This window comes from Hipposideros armiger, unplaced genomic scaffold (assembly GCF_001890085.2).
Source record: "Hipposideros armiger isolate ML-2016 unplaced genomic scaffold, ASM189008v1 scaffold_17, whole genome shotgun sequence".
NCBI classification, from domain to species: domain Eukaryota; kingdom Metazoa; phylum Chordata; class Mammalia; order Chiroptera; family Hipposideridae; genus Hipposideros; species Hipposideros armiger.
The window spans coordinates 5831539-5848970 of record NW_017731367.1 but is presented as its reverse complement, the minus strand read 5'-3'; the positions used below and the strand labels follow the sequence as shown (position 1 = coordinate 5848970).

The 17432-nt window shown below is 49.5% G+C and overlaps 1 protein-coding gene across 9 annotated transcripts in view; it reads right to left on the bottom strand.

Moving 5' to 3' along the window:
* The window catches only part of UBE2F (ubiquitin conjugating enzyme E2 F (putative)), a 59910-nt gene that overhangs the window by 38078 nt on the left and 4400 nt on the right, over nt 1-17432 (bottom strand). For 2 of the 9 annotated variants that reach the window (XR_002122429.1, XM_019629379.1), the window contains exons 2-5: nt 16806-16932; nt 8837-8866; nt 8343-8411; nt 4749-4814 (exon numbers count right to left, since the gene is read on the bottom strand). Coding sequence is in view for 8 of the 9 variants with exons in the window: in XM_019629379.1 (XP_019484924.1) it covers nt 4749-4814; nt 8343-8411; nt 8837-8866; nt 16806-16923 (283 nt within the window). In the remaining variant the exon portion in view is untranslated. Of the gene's footprint in view, nt 1-4748; nt 4815-7467; nt 7550-8342; nt 8412-8605; nt 8700-8836; nt 8867-16805; nt 16938-17432 lie in introns of those variants that run through there. The other 7 variants (XM_019629388.1, XM_019629395.1, XM_019629404.1 and 4 more) reach the window with 6 other exon arrangements.

Below are 17432 nucleotides of genomic sequence, written 5' to 3'. Positions count from 1 at the left end.
TGCTACTCTATAACTGTAATTTTGCTACTGTTATGAATCGTAATGTAAATATCTTTTTGTTTTCCGAGGGTCTTAGGCGACCCCTGTGAAAGGGTCGTTCAGGAATGAAAAAGGGGACTTCAGTACAAATCCCACAGACATTAGAAGAGTAAAAGAGTATTCTAAACGACTTTCACATCAATAAATTCTATAACTTTGATGAAATGGCCAAATTGCTTGAAAGTAAAAAATTACCAAAGCTGACTGACATAAGAGCTGAATAACCCTGTATTTATTAAATAAGTTAAATTAACAAATAAAAACTTTCCCAGAAAAACCCCAGGAGGTCCAGATTGCTTAAGTGGTGAATTCTATCAAACACGTAAGAAGAAATAATACCAATCCTACACAAACTTTTTCAGAAAACACTTCTCCATTTATTCTACCAGGCTAGCGCTACCCTGATGCCAAACCAAAGAAATGACAAGAAAAGAAAACTACAAACCAACATTCTTCATGAATAATGACACAAAAGTCTGTAACAAAATATTAGCAAATTGAACCCAGCAATATAAAAAATAGATAATACATCATGCCCAAGTGGGGTTTATTGCAGAAATACAAGGTTGGCTTAATATCAACAAATCAATGTGTCATTCACCATATTTACAAAATAAAGGAGAAAAATCATATGATCATCTCAACTGGTACAAAAAAAATTTGAAAAACTTCAGCACACATTCATGATAAAATCTCTAAGCAAGCCAGGAAAAGAAAGAAACTCTTCAATCTGATGAAGGTCATCAACCTTAAAACAAGCCTGAAGCTGACCTCTTCTTCAATGAATAATGAACATTTTCCCCCCAATCAGAAACGTGCTCCCACTACTTGTATCAACACTGTGCTGGCAGCCACAGCAGTGCAGTTAAGAAAAAGAAATTAAAGGTATACAAACTGGTGAGAAAGAAGTAAAGATATCTTTATTTACAGATGTGATCACCATAGAAATCCTAAGAATATATTTAAAGCTACTAGAATTTAATAAGTGGATTTACCAAGGTTAACAGGACACATGATCAATACGTATTTTTTTTAATCAACTATTTTTATATACTAGTAACAAGATGGAAATTTTAAAAATAGCATTTACCACAGCTTCAAAAAACATGAAATACTTATCAATATATTTAACGAAGTATTTGCTAGACCTACACGTACACTAAAAATTACAAAATACTGCCAAGGGAAACTAAAGAAGATCTAAATAAATGGAGACATTTACCATTATCATGGACTGGAAGAGTCAATATTGTTAACATGTCATTTCTTGCCAAACTGATACATAGCATCAAGAGTCTCAATCAAAATCTCAGCACTGGGGAAATGCAAATTAAAACGACAGTGAGATACTATTTCACATCCAAATAAGTATGCATGCATAACAACTGGAACTTCTCAACATTGCTAGCTGGTGTGTGGTACAACCACTTTAGCCTAAAGTTTTTTAAAAAGTTAAACATGTATCTTTCCCATGACTCAGAAATTTCATTCTTAAGTGGAATTAAAGAGAAATGAAAAATACAAGTATACACAGGATGGTATGAGAATGCTAACAGAGGTCTTATTCGTGATGCTGGAAAGAATTCAAATGTGTGTCAATAGGAAAATGACCAATTATGGCATAGTCACACAACAAATAAAAAGGAACTACTGACACACATAACACGTATGAATTTAAAAACATGTTACGTGAAAGAAGCCAGAGACAGAGTACAGAAAATTCTCTTATATAAGACGGAAGCGTATATAAGATTCCATTTATATGAAATTTAAGAACTGACAAAACTGATTTACGCAACTAGAAATCAGAAGGGAATCTGGGGTGGGTTGTAGGGGGCAAGGCATTGACTGCCCAGAAGCACAGGGAACTCTGGGATGCTGGGAATATCTAAACGGGGTTGTGGTTACACAGGTGCCTACATTTTTGAAAACTCATTAAGCTGTGCAGTTCAAATGAGTACATTGTATTGTCTGTAATTTTATACCTCAGTAAAATGTACTTATAAAGGAAAACTAAAAATAATATTAGTTATGTAAGTCCATGGTCCTCTCTGCCTAATACCACGTCACAGTGGGCTGAGGGGACCTCCACAGGCCACGTGGGCAACCATAAGCTGGCTCCGTTTTTCAGACGGTCCCTCTGGCCTCACAGAAGGTCCTGGGGACATTTCAGCCAGTCTCTAAAGTGTTGCTTTGTTTTGTTTCGTTTCATTTACTAGTACTTTTTCTTGTTTGGTGAGTTGATGAGAAGGGTTTTTTCCTCCTAACTTCACTTCTTTTTTTTCCTTCTATCACCAAATTAAATTACAGTTCCATCCTTTCTCTGAAGAGTGTATTTACCCTAAGCATGAGGGACAGTCCAAACACAAACAAAACTATAAAAATGTTACCAAGCATGAGGAGGATCTGTGTTGCCAGAAGCCAGATCAAGACTTCTGAGCCTCTAATGCAGAGGCGACACTCCCACCTGACTGCCCAGTAGCTAGGCCTCACCTATTCCTAGTATCCTATCCCGGGACACTAGCTGCAAAGGAGCCGGCTTCACACGTTGTTAAAAACCGTGATATTAGGCAAGTTCCAGGGCTGACAGGTGGCTGCCATGCTTCTCTGAACAGCAAAAGGCAGGGGCCGCAGCAGCCCCATGAGTCACCAACACCCAGGACAGGGCAGGCACAGTGTGTGAGCGCATGCTCAGTCCACAGCCCCGTGAGTCACCGACACCCGGGACTGGCAGGCACAGTGCGTGAGCGCATGCTCGGTCCACAGCCCCGTGAGTCACCGACACCCGGGATGGGCAGGCACAGTGTGCGAGCGCATGCTCGGTCCACAGCCCCGTGAGTCACCGACACCCGGGACGGGCAGGCACAGTGCGTGAGCGCATGCTCGGTCCACAGCCCCGTGAGTCGCCGACACCCGGGACGGGCAGGCACAGTGTGAGTGCATGCTCGGTCCACAGTCCAAGTAACCGACACCCGGGACAGGGCAGGCACAGTGCGTGAGCGCATGCTCGGTACAGAGCACTGTGCGATCGTCACGTCCCAGACGTGCCGTTGGAACAAATGCCAACGCCAAGACACCCTGCAGTTGCGGGCGCCAAAACACAAGTTCCTTTGCTCTGATCCAACACTGAATACCAAAACCGTAACAAACAACTGTGCTCCGATTTTAGAAACAATAAAAAGAACATCAAAGATGGTGTCATACCCAACATCCTTGTAACTCGGTAAAAAAAAATGCAGTTAAAAAAAAGAGAAACACTCATCCAGAGGCTGGTCTCCGCGCGAGCTCGCTCACAGAAGATAGCAACACGCATGGCAAAGTCAACCAAATGCGAGCGGCCCCCAGAGCCCCAGCTGGGCAAGGGCAGAGCTGCTGGCAGGCCCTAGAAAGGCAGGGGCAGAGGCGGTTTTTACTACAAACACACAAGTGCAGGGTGGTTAGGTAACACAGAGCCAGCCAGTCTTCATCACCGCAGTCATTTCTGAAAATACTCTGCACTGCTTAACAGTAAATGATGGTCATCATGGTGACCTTGAGTCTCCAAGAAATAAAGTGTGCTCAATACCCTCGCTGAAACCAGCAGAACGAGCAGTGAGTTTTCTGAAGGCGCCAAAGGATGGTTACCACTTTCGTCACTTCGGTTCAAAGTCCTGAGCTCCGGTTATCTCTGGGTGTCAGGCGTGTGCAACACCTCATTTATAAGTGTTTGGGTATTAACTGTATCCCAGTCTCAGTCATTTAGCGGAAACGGTACCCGAGCTGTTGGTAGAACCTCCACCCGGGTTCAGTGGATTTGTAAAACCTTTCAAGCACGTTTTGAAACGGGATTTCTCCCATTATTTGCAAACATCTTCCACAGGAGAACACCTTCTACCTACAGGGAGACAATTCAGGGCTTATTTGTGAACTTGTTCTCACACCTATGAAATGCTGCATTCTTTCATTTTAAATTAGCTAGTGACTCCTGAGTCTGTTCCTCACCCTCTCCACATTCCCCCCAAAAACAGCACCCCCACTTCTTCCACACACTCCCTTCCCTTCTAGTTAAATCCCTTTGTCCTCCTTTCTTCCCACCCAGCCACACCCACTGCCCATGGCACCACACCCACTGGCCAGCGCCAGCACTGGTGGGCCGTACACAGTTGGGAGCGGCACTGTGAACTCCCCAAGTCCTCCCTCTTGCTGCCCTCCTGGGGCACAGGGGGCTGAAACGCTTATCAGTCCTAACAAGGGCAGCTGCAACCCGCGGGTGTGGGTGGGCCAGGCCCTGGGCCAAAGCGCTGCCCTCACTATCTGTGCAGCCCTCACAGCTGTCCCGTGAGATAGGTCCCACTCCATCCCCTGCAGCTGGGTGGCTGCTGCGGAGAGGTTATCAGGCAATCTAACCACGGTCACAGTGCCTGGACATGCGGAGCAGGGTCTGAGCCGAGTTGTGACCTCAGGGCTCACTCTCTCACAGCACACCAACAGCCTCTGTCCTCCCTCACTGAGACTGTCAGCCTGTCCCTTGTCACCAGAGTGGACACTGCCTGCCTCAGATTCACGTTGCCGGCTTGATCTGACTGCAAAGCACCTATCTGTCTGCATATCAAATGGTAATCACTTCACAAAGTTAGAGGACAAACCAGGTCAAAGGTGGTAGGTTTGGACAGCCTTTAAAATTTGCCGTTTGAAAATCACTTTAACACCAAAGTACGTAAGAATATTACCTGGGGTTACAGTTAGCTGAAAGCAATGAAGCTTGTTTGGATCAGGAAAATGCACTTTACATGTACCTGCAAAAGAAACAGCACATCAGGAAGGTGTGAGAGCGGGGGCAGCTCACGGCGAGGCCGACCACACACACACACACACACACACACACACACACACACACACACACACACACACACACACACACACACACATATACACACACACACACAGAGTGGAATGGGGCTGGGTCTCCTCACCAGCTCTGATAACACCTGTGCCAAAGTGCTCAAATTGTAAACCAGTGACTTTTCCCACGTGATCTCTTCCTGGTAGTCTTTTACTCTTTAATTCCAAATTGAGATGGTTTCTTCCAACCTTTCAGTGGTCACTAACAATAGAGATCTTTTCATGAATTTCAAGAATTATGCTATTTTCTTTAAAAAGAAAAAACCAGGGCCGGCCGAGTAGCTCAGTTGGTTAAGAGCTCGCTCAAGGGTGTGAGCTCTGAGCAACAGGGTCGCTGGTTCGAGTCCCGGCCCGAGCTGAGCTGCCAAAAAGTGGCAGGATGGCTCAGCTAAAAAAATAAAAGGAACAGAAAAAGAAAAAAACTACACCTCAGGGAGATTCACCGATGTGGATGAGGCTGGCTAAACATGGAGAAACCAGAACAAAAGCCCAGGGCAACCAAACCTCTGGTCTGTTCGCCTAGCACCATAGTCATTCACACAGCAAATGGAAGTTAAAAAGAAACGTGTCTGCTAAGTTAGCTCACACCCAGAGTTTTCTGTGGCATCTTTAGAAAATGTCTTCACAACCCAACTGGTAATTTAGCCTGCAACGCTGGTGAAAGGGTGCACTGCTGACTCGAATGGCAATGCTGTGTGCCCACTTGTACCTGGTCAGAGGGGTCTGGACCTGGACAGGAGTTCCCATGGGAGAAGAGCTAGTGGTACAGATACGGCAAGGTAGCCACATCCTACATCTGCCTCCTTCTAAAAAATAGCACAGAAGAATGGCAAATCCCCAGGGAATTTGGGGAGACCACATACAGAAATTGTCACCTACTGACTTTATTTCAGTCCCACTAAAAATATTTGCCTAGTTTTACAACAGTATAAATTTTCATAAAAAATAGGATTCTAAATCAAGACTTGGAAATGGCCTTAGAGACCACCCAGTCCAAAGTCCCCAGTCATGAGAGATGACACGAAGGTCCAGAGAGGTTCAGTGACCAACCCAAGATCACACAGGTTTTTAACAGAAGAAAGTTGAGCTCTCAAATTAAAACTGGCTCATGACTCTTTTCCCTGTACCACGCCTCACGTCATTATTTCATAAACATGCCAAGTGTGACGGACATCTACACATAACGCAGAACTGTTGGTGGGGTTTCTTTTTTTTAACCGATCCTTCAGAAAATCATTGCAGTGTGAAAGGGAACTTAGTCTAGAAGAGCAAGACGGGGGTCTTAGAGATTATATTGTCATATTACTTGTTTTAGGAAAAACGAAATTGGGAGTCAAAGAGTCCAAGACCTTAACCCAAATCACACATTTGAACTGTGTGTGGAATAATTTCAACAGGCTTCGTTTTTCCTGATCTTAGAAGTTGACAGATAAATGCCACCTTTCTTGAAACACATGTAATGAAAACATGACAAGGGTTTGGGAAATGTTTCATGGATTACTTGAAGTTAGATCATTGCATTTGTTCTTACCCTGTAGCACACGCCTTTGTTTTAATAAAGGTACTGACATAGAAATCAATCCCGCTAACATAGACTGGCTCACCAAGAAAAAAGAAATTATCAAGGTAGATTAAAAAATAATAAAACTACTTAAAAAAAAACAAAAATTTTAAAGGTCAAAAAACTCAAAGTTCTAACAAGAACAACAAAAGGTTAAAGGTCAGGTTTTTGTTTTAGTTCAATGCAGGGGCTTTATTAAAACTGCAGAATTAAGTGTTTCCTCTATCAGTAGGCATGGGCTAAGATTCGCATATTTCCATCTATCTAAAAGATAGATTCTTTTTAAAATTTTTTGCAAACAGAGAAACCTCTATAAACCTGCAGCACGGAGCCCCAAATAGTTCTGAATGACTAAACAGCACTGCTCAATGGCAAGTGGTTTCCTTCTCCTTACTAAGTATTTTAGAAAGCTGATTAAACAGATAATAAAGATTTATTCTTTGGAGGCTTCTTATTCCCTCTTTTAGATAACCTCTTTTAGATAACGAAGCCTGGCTTATTTGCATAAAGGGAATCAGCTCCCCCCACTGTGACTGGGGGAGAGGGAGGCAGAAAAAGGGAGGAGGCATGGAACACGTAGTCTCTAATCTGACAGTTCAGCTGCAAGGGCTAGGAAGACGGGCCATGCCTTTGTCACACCTAAGGTATTGAGTTAAAATCCTGGCTTGAAAAAACCAATTATAAAGTTGTATTGTTTTTAAACCAAATTTTTAGATAACGCTAAAGCTACACTCTATGGGTTAAAAACCAATGATCTATGTGAGAGTCACAGTCAAGGACAAAATGAACCACGTTTAAGTGGAAGTTTTTTGTGGTCTTTGATTAAATGCCTGCACGTGTATATACATGCAAGTTGGGGACTAGGGGGAAAATATGGTGGGAGTAGAAAATAGATCACTTTACTTTCTAATTAGAAAAATATCCTAACACATAATTTTAAAAGAATAGGAACAAAAAGAGAGAATAGTATATAATGTATTCGTTACTCAGCTTCGATATTTTGCCAATCTTGATTTGTCTAGCCCAGGGGTCGGCAAACTGCGGCTCTTTGGGTACATACATGTGGCTCTGAAGTAAAATTGAAAATGAAAATAAAACTATCATAGTTTCATTTATAAAAATTTTAAAGGATATTATTCACATAATGATGATTTCATTTGTTTTATGGCTCTCGAATAATTTTTAAATTGTTGTGAGGGACCGGACTGGCTCTTCCGTCTCAAAAGTTTGCCGACGCCTGGTCTCGCCTATTCAAACATATGGTTGTTTGTTTTCCTGGAACATTTTAAACCAAATCATTTGTAAACACTTCAGTAGGTGGAAAGATAACCTTTTACTAGAATCCCAAGATACTTCCTTCTAGTTCTGACTAGAAGGAAACTTTGAAGTCAAGCAGTCCAGTGACTTTTAAGATGTTTTGACCATAAAACACATTTTATATCACAACCCACTATACCACAAATACTATGCTAAAAATAATTTTTTAAGAAGCAATATGTACTTACCCTTAGAAGCTCATTTCACAACTACTTAAGGGTCATGCCCCACAAGTATCTTTCCAGCGTTAGGTGGAGGTTGGAACGGGCCACCTCATCCCGTGTCAGACGGGCCCCCACATCAGGCCCTGCAGCCTTCACCCAGACCAGGGCACCCACATCCAAATACTGCACCCACGTCAACAAACGCCCTCAGCCTCAGATGATTTTTTAACCAAGTATGAGGAGAAAAAGCTCTAAGTCTAAAAAATACTAAAATGGCCAAAGCTTCCAGACTCTGATGGTCTTATAAAACATAAAGGGTTTGCGGAAGGGCTAATGACAGGACAAAAGGAAAAGAAGCTTTGCCACATGTCACCACGTACCTGCCTGCTGAGCCAGCCTGCACACGGTCTGTGTGTGTCTGAGCGGGAGGCCAAGCGTGGTGAGGAGATCTGGCGACACAGAGCAGAAAGGTCGTCCCACCTCATGCTCAAAGACAAATGGCAAGAGCACTTTCTGGACCAAAAACTTGGATGTGACTAGCAAAAATCAGGCTGTCCATCCTGATTTAGGTACCTTTTCACAGGAAGAGGACGTGGGGCCGAATGCCGTGGGAGAGAGAAGATACAAAACCAACCAAACGCACCTCTGCTCCAAGGACGGGAAGCACGGTGGGGCTCCGCTCCCAACGACAGAAACCATCTCATTCTTATCAGAGCCTCGAAGGCTCTGCTACCTGTCTGCACAAAATTAAAACTATGCCTCACATACATGAAACACAGGCTTTTTGCTACGCCAGGTTATTAAGACACAACACAAGCTTCTCCATGCAGTTATTTCACAGCACTTAATGAGAGATTGGGGATGCTATACTTACAAGGTAAGTTAGCTTCAAGCTCTGCAACCTCTGTAGAAACAAAGAGATTGTTGTTAATGTCAGTCAGTTACTCCACATAAAATCACCAGCTCTAAATTGGCAATTTCCTCCACAACACTGAGGAAAAATAAAATAAAAGCTGAACTAACCCAAACCTACACTTAGTCTAAAGTTTAGGTTTTAAGCCATGAAATGGCTTTCAAATATAATAAAGTCACCTGCAGGATGCCACCAAGTGCAGTCAAGGGCCCTTGGAAATTTATTAATACATGAATAAAAGTCATAAAATCAACACAGAAATTACCGATAGGTATATAGTCACCGATTATTTTCTAAAATCGTGTTCCCCAAGTAGCAGAGCTCCTGCCCTCGAAATCTGATTTTATATATATATATATATATATATATATATATATATATATATATATACACACACCTGCGTGTCTTCCAGTTAGTTGTCCGGGTCTGCCTTCCCGTGAGGGCTCGCCCAGTTTGTGCTGGAACTTTCCCAGCGAGAGGAGCCTCTCTCTTTCCTGCTGGGCCGTGCCTGCGCCCTTGCAGCTACATTCCCAGGCCCCACTGCTCTCCTCTGGGGGATCTTCTATCAGTCACTCGTCAGCATTTAAGCTCAGCACCCCTCTGCCAGGAAAAGGCTGCTGTTCCAGAGCTGAGGTCTGGGGGGACACCCAGAAATAACTGGGCAGACGTAACATAACGTGCTCTGGGATTCCCCCCAGCTGTGGAGACGACAGGAAGGAGGAGGTGTTTGAGGGAGCTTCAGAGAACAAGTAGAATTCAGTCCTGCAGAGGTGGGCAAGGTGTCCCAAGGTGAGTGAGCGATGTGCAGAAGCACAGCACACAGACCAGCACAGAGGCCGGAAGGCAAACAGTGCAGCCAGAGCCACGGGAAACAAGGTCGAAAACGGCCAGGACCACGGCGGCCCGAGTACACGCTTCAGAATTCTAAACTTTCTCGTGCAGCAACAAGGAGCTAAGGGAGATTTCTGAATCCAAGTTTCCAAGCTTTGCCTCACAAGGACAACTTCCGAAGGGCAGGCGGAGGCCAGCTGCCCTGTGAGGTGGGCAGGCTGACAGGCAGCAAGGACCCAGCAAAGGCAGGAAGAGTCAGGGTGCCCAAGAGCAAAGCGGGCGGAAGGAGCTGCCAACTGTGTGGGCAGGAGGGGCCTGAGAGGGCACCAGGGCTGCCGAGCCGGGAGGCCCCGGGGGGAGGAAGCTGACGTGTGGGTGCACGCCACGGCCACGGCCCAGGAGTCTCCGCAGGGTGATGCCACCTGGCGCCGTAAGACCGACAAAGGGGAGAGGCTGGTGAGAAGGAAGAATCTGGGCAGGAAGCAGAGGACACAGAGCCTGGAAAGTGACTGATAAGAATCAGGCGGAAAAGTGGGTGACGCGGGGAACATGGTGATTCAATGAACACGGGCCAGACTGGTCTGGGGGATGAGGCCCCAGCAAGGCCATCGGAAGTGATCAGATCCTGCCGAGGCATTCGAAACTGCAGGAGGCAAGTGGCAAGGTGGAAACCAGATTCATAAAACTAAGAGGCAAATGGGTGCTCAAAACAGACGCAGCTATGCCGCCTCCTCGGAGTGAAGCGCGAGGGGCGGCAGAGGCCAGGTGGCACAGCGGAGGGCAGAGCGCTGGCGGGAAGACTGGCAGGTGGCCGTACCGGGAGGCTAGGGGTTCGCGTCGGCTGCCTGAGAACCTGGTAGAGGCCGGTGGCCACGAAACTATCAGCTCCGGGGTCCAGGTACCTGGAATGGCATCCAGGAAGCGGAGTGGGCAGAGGCGGGAGGAGCCAGGAGCGAGAGGCCCTCGTGGTGCCAGGGAGCAGCCGAAGCTCCAGCCAGAGAGCCTTCTTCTCATGGGAGAAACAGAGGCGGCCTCTCAAGGAGTATCAGTTAATCACCCTCTTGCTGCAACCGGGAAGGACCAAGTTTTGTGATGGAATGCGAGCCTGGGACCTGTCTTCTTGGCAGTCTTGTGATGTGGTACATTCAAGTATATTCACTTAACAAAACGATGACAATGGTTCTTGTGACCACAGTGACCTTAAGTCCTGGCTTATCGACTGGCCCAGTCTTGCCCTTCCCTAGAGCAGGGTGCTTGCTAGGAGCGGGGTGCAGTCAAGTCGGGCTGAGGAAGATCGCCATGCTCCCCGGCACCCACACCAGGTCCTCTGACAGGGTAGGGGCCAGGCCCGGCTCTGCTCCAACAGCTCAGAAAGGGCACATTTTAATAAATGACTCATTCACATTAACCCCTTTAAAATCAATGTTATCCATATAGCTAAACTCCATGTTTTTAAGGCAAATACTATTTCCATATTTCATCATACTGTTATTTAACTTTTTGTTGAGAAGAATTTGCCAGAATGGTCTGTGAGGACCCTCCTTTTGAGAGGCTGATGGGAGCCACTGAACCTGGCTCTCTCTGGCAGGCCTATCCTGTCTGCAGTCACAAAAACTCTGGTCATCCAGCTTTACAAAAGCCCAGTGAAATAAAAAACGTGCTCAGAAAACAAACAAACAAACAAACAAACAAACAAACAAACAAACAAACAAACGTGCCCAGAGGATCTGAAGGGGCCACAGAAGAGCCAGGGACAGGGAGAGGTGAAGTCTGGACACAGGAGGGAAGGGAGGCACTGACCAGGGCTTCACAGAAGGGGACCCCACACTGTGGGACAGGGCGTGGGGGGTAAGAGGCTCCCAGGCCGGAGGCCACCTCATGAGGCCAGGGGTCACTGCACCGGCTGCACGGAGTCAGCCGGGAGGTTCCTGCTGGTTTGTTCAATAGTTTTGCTATAAAATCAACCTGCTTAAGTGCACCACTCAATGGTTTTTAGTGAAATTTGGAGTTGAGTGTCCATCACCACCATCGAGAACCAGATGAGCCAACCCTGCCACCCAGCCCACCCAGACCATTACCCCAGAAACTCTAGGTGTGGCTGGAGCCTCTGAGTTGTTCCCTCTCCCCAGGTACAGGAAAACTGCTACAGGTTATTTGGCCAAACTAAAATGTTTACACAGCTATTTACACAGATGGATTTATGACTTCACACTGTCTTCTAGAACTAGCCTCCAAAGATGAGCGTTAGGCTTGCATTTGCACGTTTAGGGTCACCCACTCAAGGAAGGTGGACGAGGGCCGGTGAAGTGCAAGCAAGGAGTACAATCCTGGGGTGACAAGGATTTCAATAAAGACGCCAGGCATTTTAACTCAGCCCAGCAAAGACGGCAAAATCAGCCACGAATGCTCACGCCGTGTTCCTCTCAGGGAGCTGTCACAAATGACACACTGGTGCACGAACACCAAGTCATCAGCTCAGAAGCCATGTACAAGGGGACCATGACAAAGACAAGCGAACTGCCTGACATGCCCAAGGCCTCGAAAGGACACTGCGCCCACCGGCATGGTGGTGAGCAGTCAGGTGGTTTTAAACCACCAAAGTCTCACTGTCACACGCTGCTAACACCTCCACCACGCGCTGGCCCAGCTCAGCCCTTCTGGGAGGCCCCCGGCACTTGCACAATTCCGTAGCTGCACAACTTCCTTCTGAGAAATGAGACTCTTCCTTTGTAACTAAAGACCAAACCACAGAGCACCCCTGAAGCATGGCTGCACTGAAGTACCCGATGACCAAGCCCACCGTTCACCACAGTGGCCCCATGCGGCGCGTGCCTGCCCCCTTCTGCTGCGGGCCTCTCAACAGAGCTCAGCTATCTGCACGACGTCTGCCACTGTCCACGGCGGGGACTGTGGGCTCACCCAGCCCATGCCAGTACCTGGCCCTGAGCCTGGTGCACAAGGGGTGCTCAGGAAATGCCTGACAAACAAGCACACTTGCCAGCAAGGTGGCAGTGCTCTCAGTGTCATGTCCTGAGACGTGAGGCACCTTTCTCTTCGTATTGGGGGGGGGGGGCAGAGGCATTCCAAAGGTGCTGTGGACTGACCTATGCCCCCTAAAGCTCGCAGGCTGAAGCCCTACCCCCCAAGGTGGTGGCATTAGGAGGGGCATCTGGGAGTGAACTAGGGTCAGACGAGGTCGTGAGGGTGGAGCTCTCAGGATGGGGTTAGTGCCCTTGTGAGCAGATACCAGGTGCTCGCAGGTCAGTAAGAGGGCCCTCGCCAGGAACCGAATTGGCCAGCGCCTTGACCTTGGACTTCCCAGCCTCCAGAAGTGTGAGAAATCAGTCTTGTTTAAGCCTGGTTTGTGGTGGCCTGAGCCGACCAAGATACAAGGCCAGTTACAGATGCACACGGCTCTGAAAGAGAGCTAGCTCCAAACCCCATCAGGCACCACCAGGAAGGCAGCTGTGCCCTCTGACCCAGGGAGAGATGGCAGCGCCTTCCACCAGAACCGCTGCCTCTTAGGGTTCTCAAACTCGAGCTTTCTGCCTGAGCGTCCTGCCTGTGTGCCCTGAGCACCTCTTCTGACCTCTCGGCATCCCTTACCTGGGAGGCACCTGACCCCTCCCCGGGGCCCCACCCAGCCCTTCCACTCAGTCTAAGGGCCGTCGAGCAGCACCCAGCCCATGCAGGCGTAGAGCACTCACGGGCCCCTCCACACTCTGGGGGAGCAAGGCTGGACCCCTGAAAACCCACACAGCCCCTGTAGCAGAGACTGGTGTCCATGGGAATGGAGCCCCAAGGCCTCCTATCACCCACTTCAATAAGAGTAGACAGGGCTGCAGTGAGCCCCCGTCTAGCTCCCACAGACCCCCCCCCCACCAGCTATTCAGTACACCTGAGGGGCCACCGAGTTTCCTGGGCAGCTTCGCTGGTTCTAACTCTCCGGCATAGCACGTCAACGTCACGTGAGGGCCAGCTGCCTCAGCAGGACCTCGCGGCGGCACCGCTCTGAAAGACGCACTGTAGCCCGAAACCGCCAGCTTCACAGGCTGCCAAGTGCGCTGAACCATGCCCTCAAAGCTCCTGGGTTGAAGCCATGACCCCACCCCCCACGCGACAGTACTAGGTGGGCCATCTGCGACTGTCCTGCCAACATGCAAACCAAACCCTGAGCCCACCCCAGAGTTCCGGGCAGGACTGAGCGGGGCAGAGCAGTAAATGGCTCTTCTCCTCCCTCTTCCAGGAAGCGCACTGGGATGGGGTCCCTACTGCACCAGCACATGACCGGACTGCCCAAATGGGGCGCTTACAGAGAGGGGCCATGCAGCACCCGCGGGGCATGGACAGGTGGCTGGGCGGCCAGGCCTCTCCGCTCTGCAGCGCAGACCTGGAGCAGGGAGAGCTGACACCACAGCCCGGCCCCAGGACCCGCCTGCTGAGGCAGGAGGGCGCCAGGCAGCTCCTGGGCGCAGGGCTGAGACGGACAAAGGCTGCACGCTGACCGTTCCCTCACTCAGACCTGACCCGGAACTCAGTCAGCGCAATCCCAAACCTGCACATTTCACAAAGGCTAATCTAGGCCGAAGCTTCCTCCCAGCGTGCCTGGAGCCCGAGGTCTTCTGGGATCACTAACAATAGGCTGGCACACAGCAGGCGCCGAAACGTTGGTTGAGTGAACAAGTGAAAGAATGGAATGGCAGATGTGCTCTGATCACAAAAGTGCCAGCTTCTCACAGACAAATAAGTAAGTAATTCTGCCTGAGGGCTCTTTGGGAGGTGGGGACACTGTCAGACTCAACGGCCCCAAAGGTCCACCAGGAAATGCATGAATCTGACACTGTCTCCCCAGTGTCCCCAGCTCCCAAAATTCGGGACAGACAGAGCCCTCAGTCCTAGCCCAGAAACAGTCAATTGTTCTACTACGCCCCCCAGGGACTGCTGCTATGAGCACCGCTCCAGCTCTAGCCTTGAGAACTACCTGGGGGGAGTTGGGGGGGGGGGAACCAATGACGAGCTGCAGTGGCCACGGTGCCAGCATGGCAGAGGCGTCCCCGGTGGGGGACATCCAGGGAGGATGGCCTCCAGCCTTCTGTCTTCAGGCCCGGCCCGTTAGCCAAGGAAAAACCAGGAGCTTCAGCTGTGCAGCCTCCACAGACCCTCACTGCTAGGGACAACTGTCCTGCCAACCGCAGTCTCCCCATCCGTCATTTCACCCCCACAGCCATCTCCACCAAGCCAGATCCCACGCCACGCAAGGTCAAGCACACTTCATTGTCTCAAATTTCTGCGGCCTTCATGGCCCAGACCCTCCACCAGTGAGGGCGGCCAGCAGATGACCTCCTCAGCTCAGTGCTTTCAGAGCCGGTGTGGGGCAGTGCAGACGCCCCCTTCAGGCCACACCCCTCACAGGGCAGCCCCCTTCGGACAGTGCGGAATGCGGTCAGGACACCTGGCCATAGCGCCTGGCGGGGTCAGCGCTGAAGGGCCTTGCTTGCTCTACAGCACCAGCTGTCACAGGCCCTCCCTGAGGCCTGATGTCCCCCTCTGCCCGCTCCTGCTTCCTGCACCTCCCTCCACAGGTCTCGCCCCCACGATACTCCTTTACTATGCTGCCTGGAACCTGCCTACGGACGGCGCTGAGGCCCAGAGACACAGTAACACACTTTCTACCATCTGCTGATCCTCAGAAGGAAACTCGCCCAGGGCCCAAGTCAGCCCAGGGTGACAGTCTTGGCTGGGGCAACCTTGCTAAGCTTGGACACCCTCCTTTTTTCCAAGTCCCAAAAGGGGGGCTTCACGTAGAAGGGACTGCCACCCAGTGCCTCGGCAGCCACGACTCCACTACTCCAAGGACGACAACATGCCTCAAACCCTTCCAGGGCTTGCCTGGTTCCCGGCTTCCTCTGCAGATGGAACCCTGAGCCAGCACCCCGGGAAGAGACTCAGGTCTCAAGGCCCCAGCCAAGTGGGGTGCTGCAGCCATGCCCCATCCTGACCCATAGGGTAAACCTCCTGTGCTGTAACAAGTCTGCATCCAGCCTGGGCTGTGCCGGGCAGAGCAGGTAGCGCCCAGATGTGAACGCTGGTCCTTACTCCATCACCCACCAGGCTGGCAGGCCGGCACCGCATCAAGGTGCAGGGGCAGCGGGAGAAGAAAGAGCCGCCCGGGAGCCGCCCCCGAGCCCCACGCCTTCCTGTCCCCGTGCCTCCCAGGCTCAGTTGTGCCGTTGCGAGAAGGCCCAGCACCGTGAGCATTCACGCGCTCTACTCGCTGGCCACTACGCCAGTTTCGGGACATCAAACGCCTGCCAGCCCGCGGCGGCTCCCTATCAGAACACGAAAGCAGGCAGTTCTAACGAAGCACCTGGCCCTCGCTTCCTAGCTCCTTACGCTTAGGAAATGCAAACACATGTCATGAGTAAAGTGCCGCGGATGGTAGCTCCTTCCCGGCAGGAACTGTTTCTTCCTCGTCTCCGCGGTCCTCATGACCTAGGAAACTACCTTTGCACCTGAGAGTTGTAAGTCTGTTCCATGAACGAACGCGAAGTGCCACCCAACGCGTGCGTATTCACATACTCACATGCTATAACCCTCCTCCAGAGACTAGGACACTTGTTAATTCTGTGAAGAGAAGGCGTTTTGCACAGGCCCTCGCAGTCTTTGGAATAAAATGGGGAAGGATCCTACAAGGTCACCTAATCCCACTCCCTCCCTTTACAGCGGGGACACTGACGCAGAGGAGACAAGAAGGAACGAAGCACCCCCTCCTGCCACACCAACCAGATGAGGGCAGCGCTGAGACCCGAGTCGCAGGCCTGCTGGCTCTTGGTCCGTTCCTTCCTCTAGCTCTCTGACGGCCCCTACTGAGAGTACCCCAACGACAGAAGACACACCAGTTTCTAAGGCCGTTTTCTCACCATCAGCATTCCCATAGCCCGTGCTTGGTACAAAGTCCTTTCACTGTAAGCAATTACATTTTAAAGTATTTTCAAACAGGTATTTCTATTCAGCAACAGGCTGCTGCTCACGTCCCCAAAGAGCCCAGCCAGACTTCACCTTGTCACAGGCGCTAAAGCGCGCACGGGGGTGACAGTACCTTTGACGAGCAGCCTGTCCCTCACAGATACCCTCCGCGTCGAGTCAGAGGCTGCGGCTGGCGGCCGGGACCCTTTGAGACCGTCGTCCCGCTTCAGTTTGCTTGCCAGCGTCAGCATCACTGCCACCTACCCTGAAGGACAGACCGGAAGCAGTTAGGACAGTCTCTGGACAGTGACCGGACACTGACAACAACGATGGATGGTGGTTTTCATTTACTTTTAATTTAGTTATAGAAAAATTTAGCATATAAGGTACGTTAACAAGACTGGATTCCTTCATAATGAATTTGGGTAATCTCTATGCCATCCTCATAAGTCTAATTTCTTAAAGTATAAATTAAAACTTTAAAAAGGGAGAACCATGGATTTAACACTGACTGGGTGCCAGCCCTGGGATGCGGAGGTGACAACGCCCCTGCAGAGCCTCGGCCAACAGGTTCCCCGCGGTTCCGCCACCGTCCAAGGTAAGTCTGTTCTTCCCGTTACAGGGCCCACGGGCCTGGCCCATCACAGACCGAGGGGAGTGTCCTCATCTGGTGAGGAGAGGACCATGCAATGCTTTCCCTTCTTCCTTTAATAAAGGTGTAGCTAGAACCTTAATAAGCATCTGCGCACTTATTTGTTTT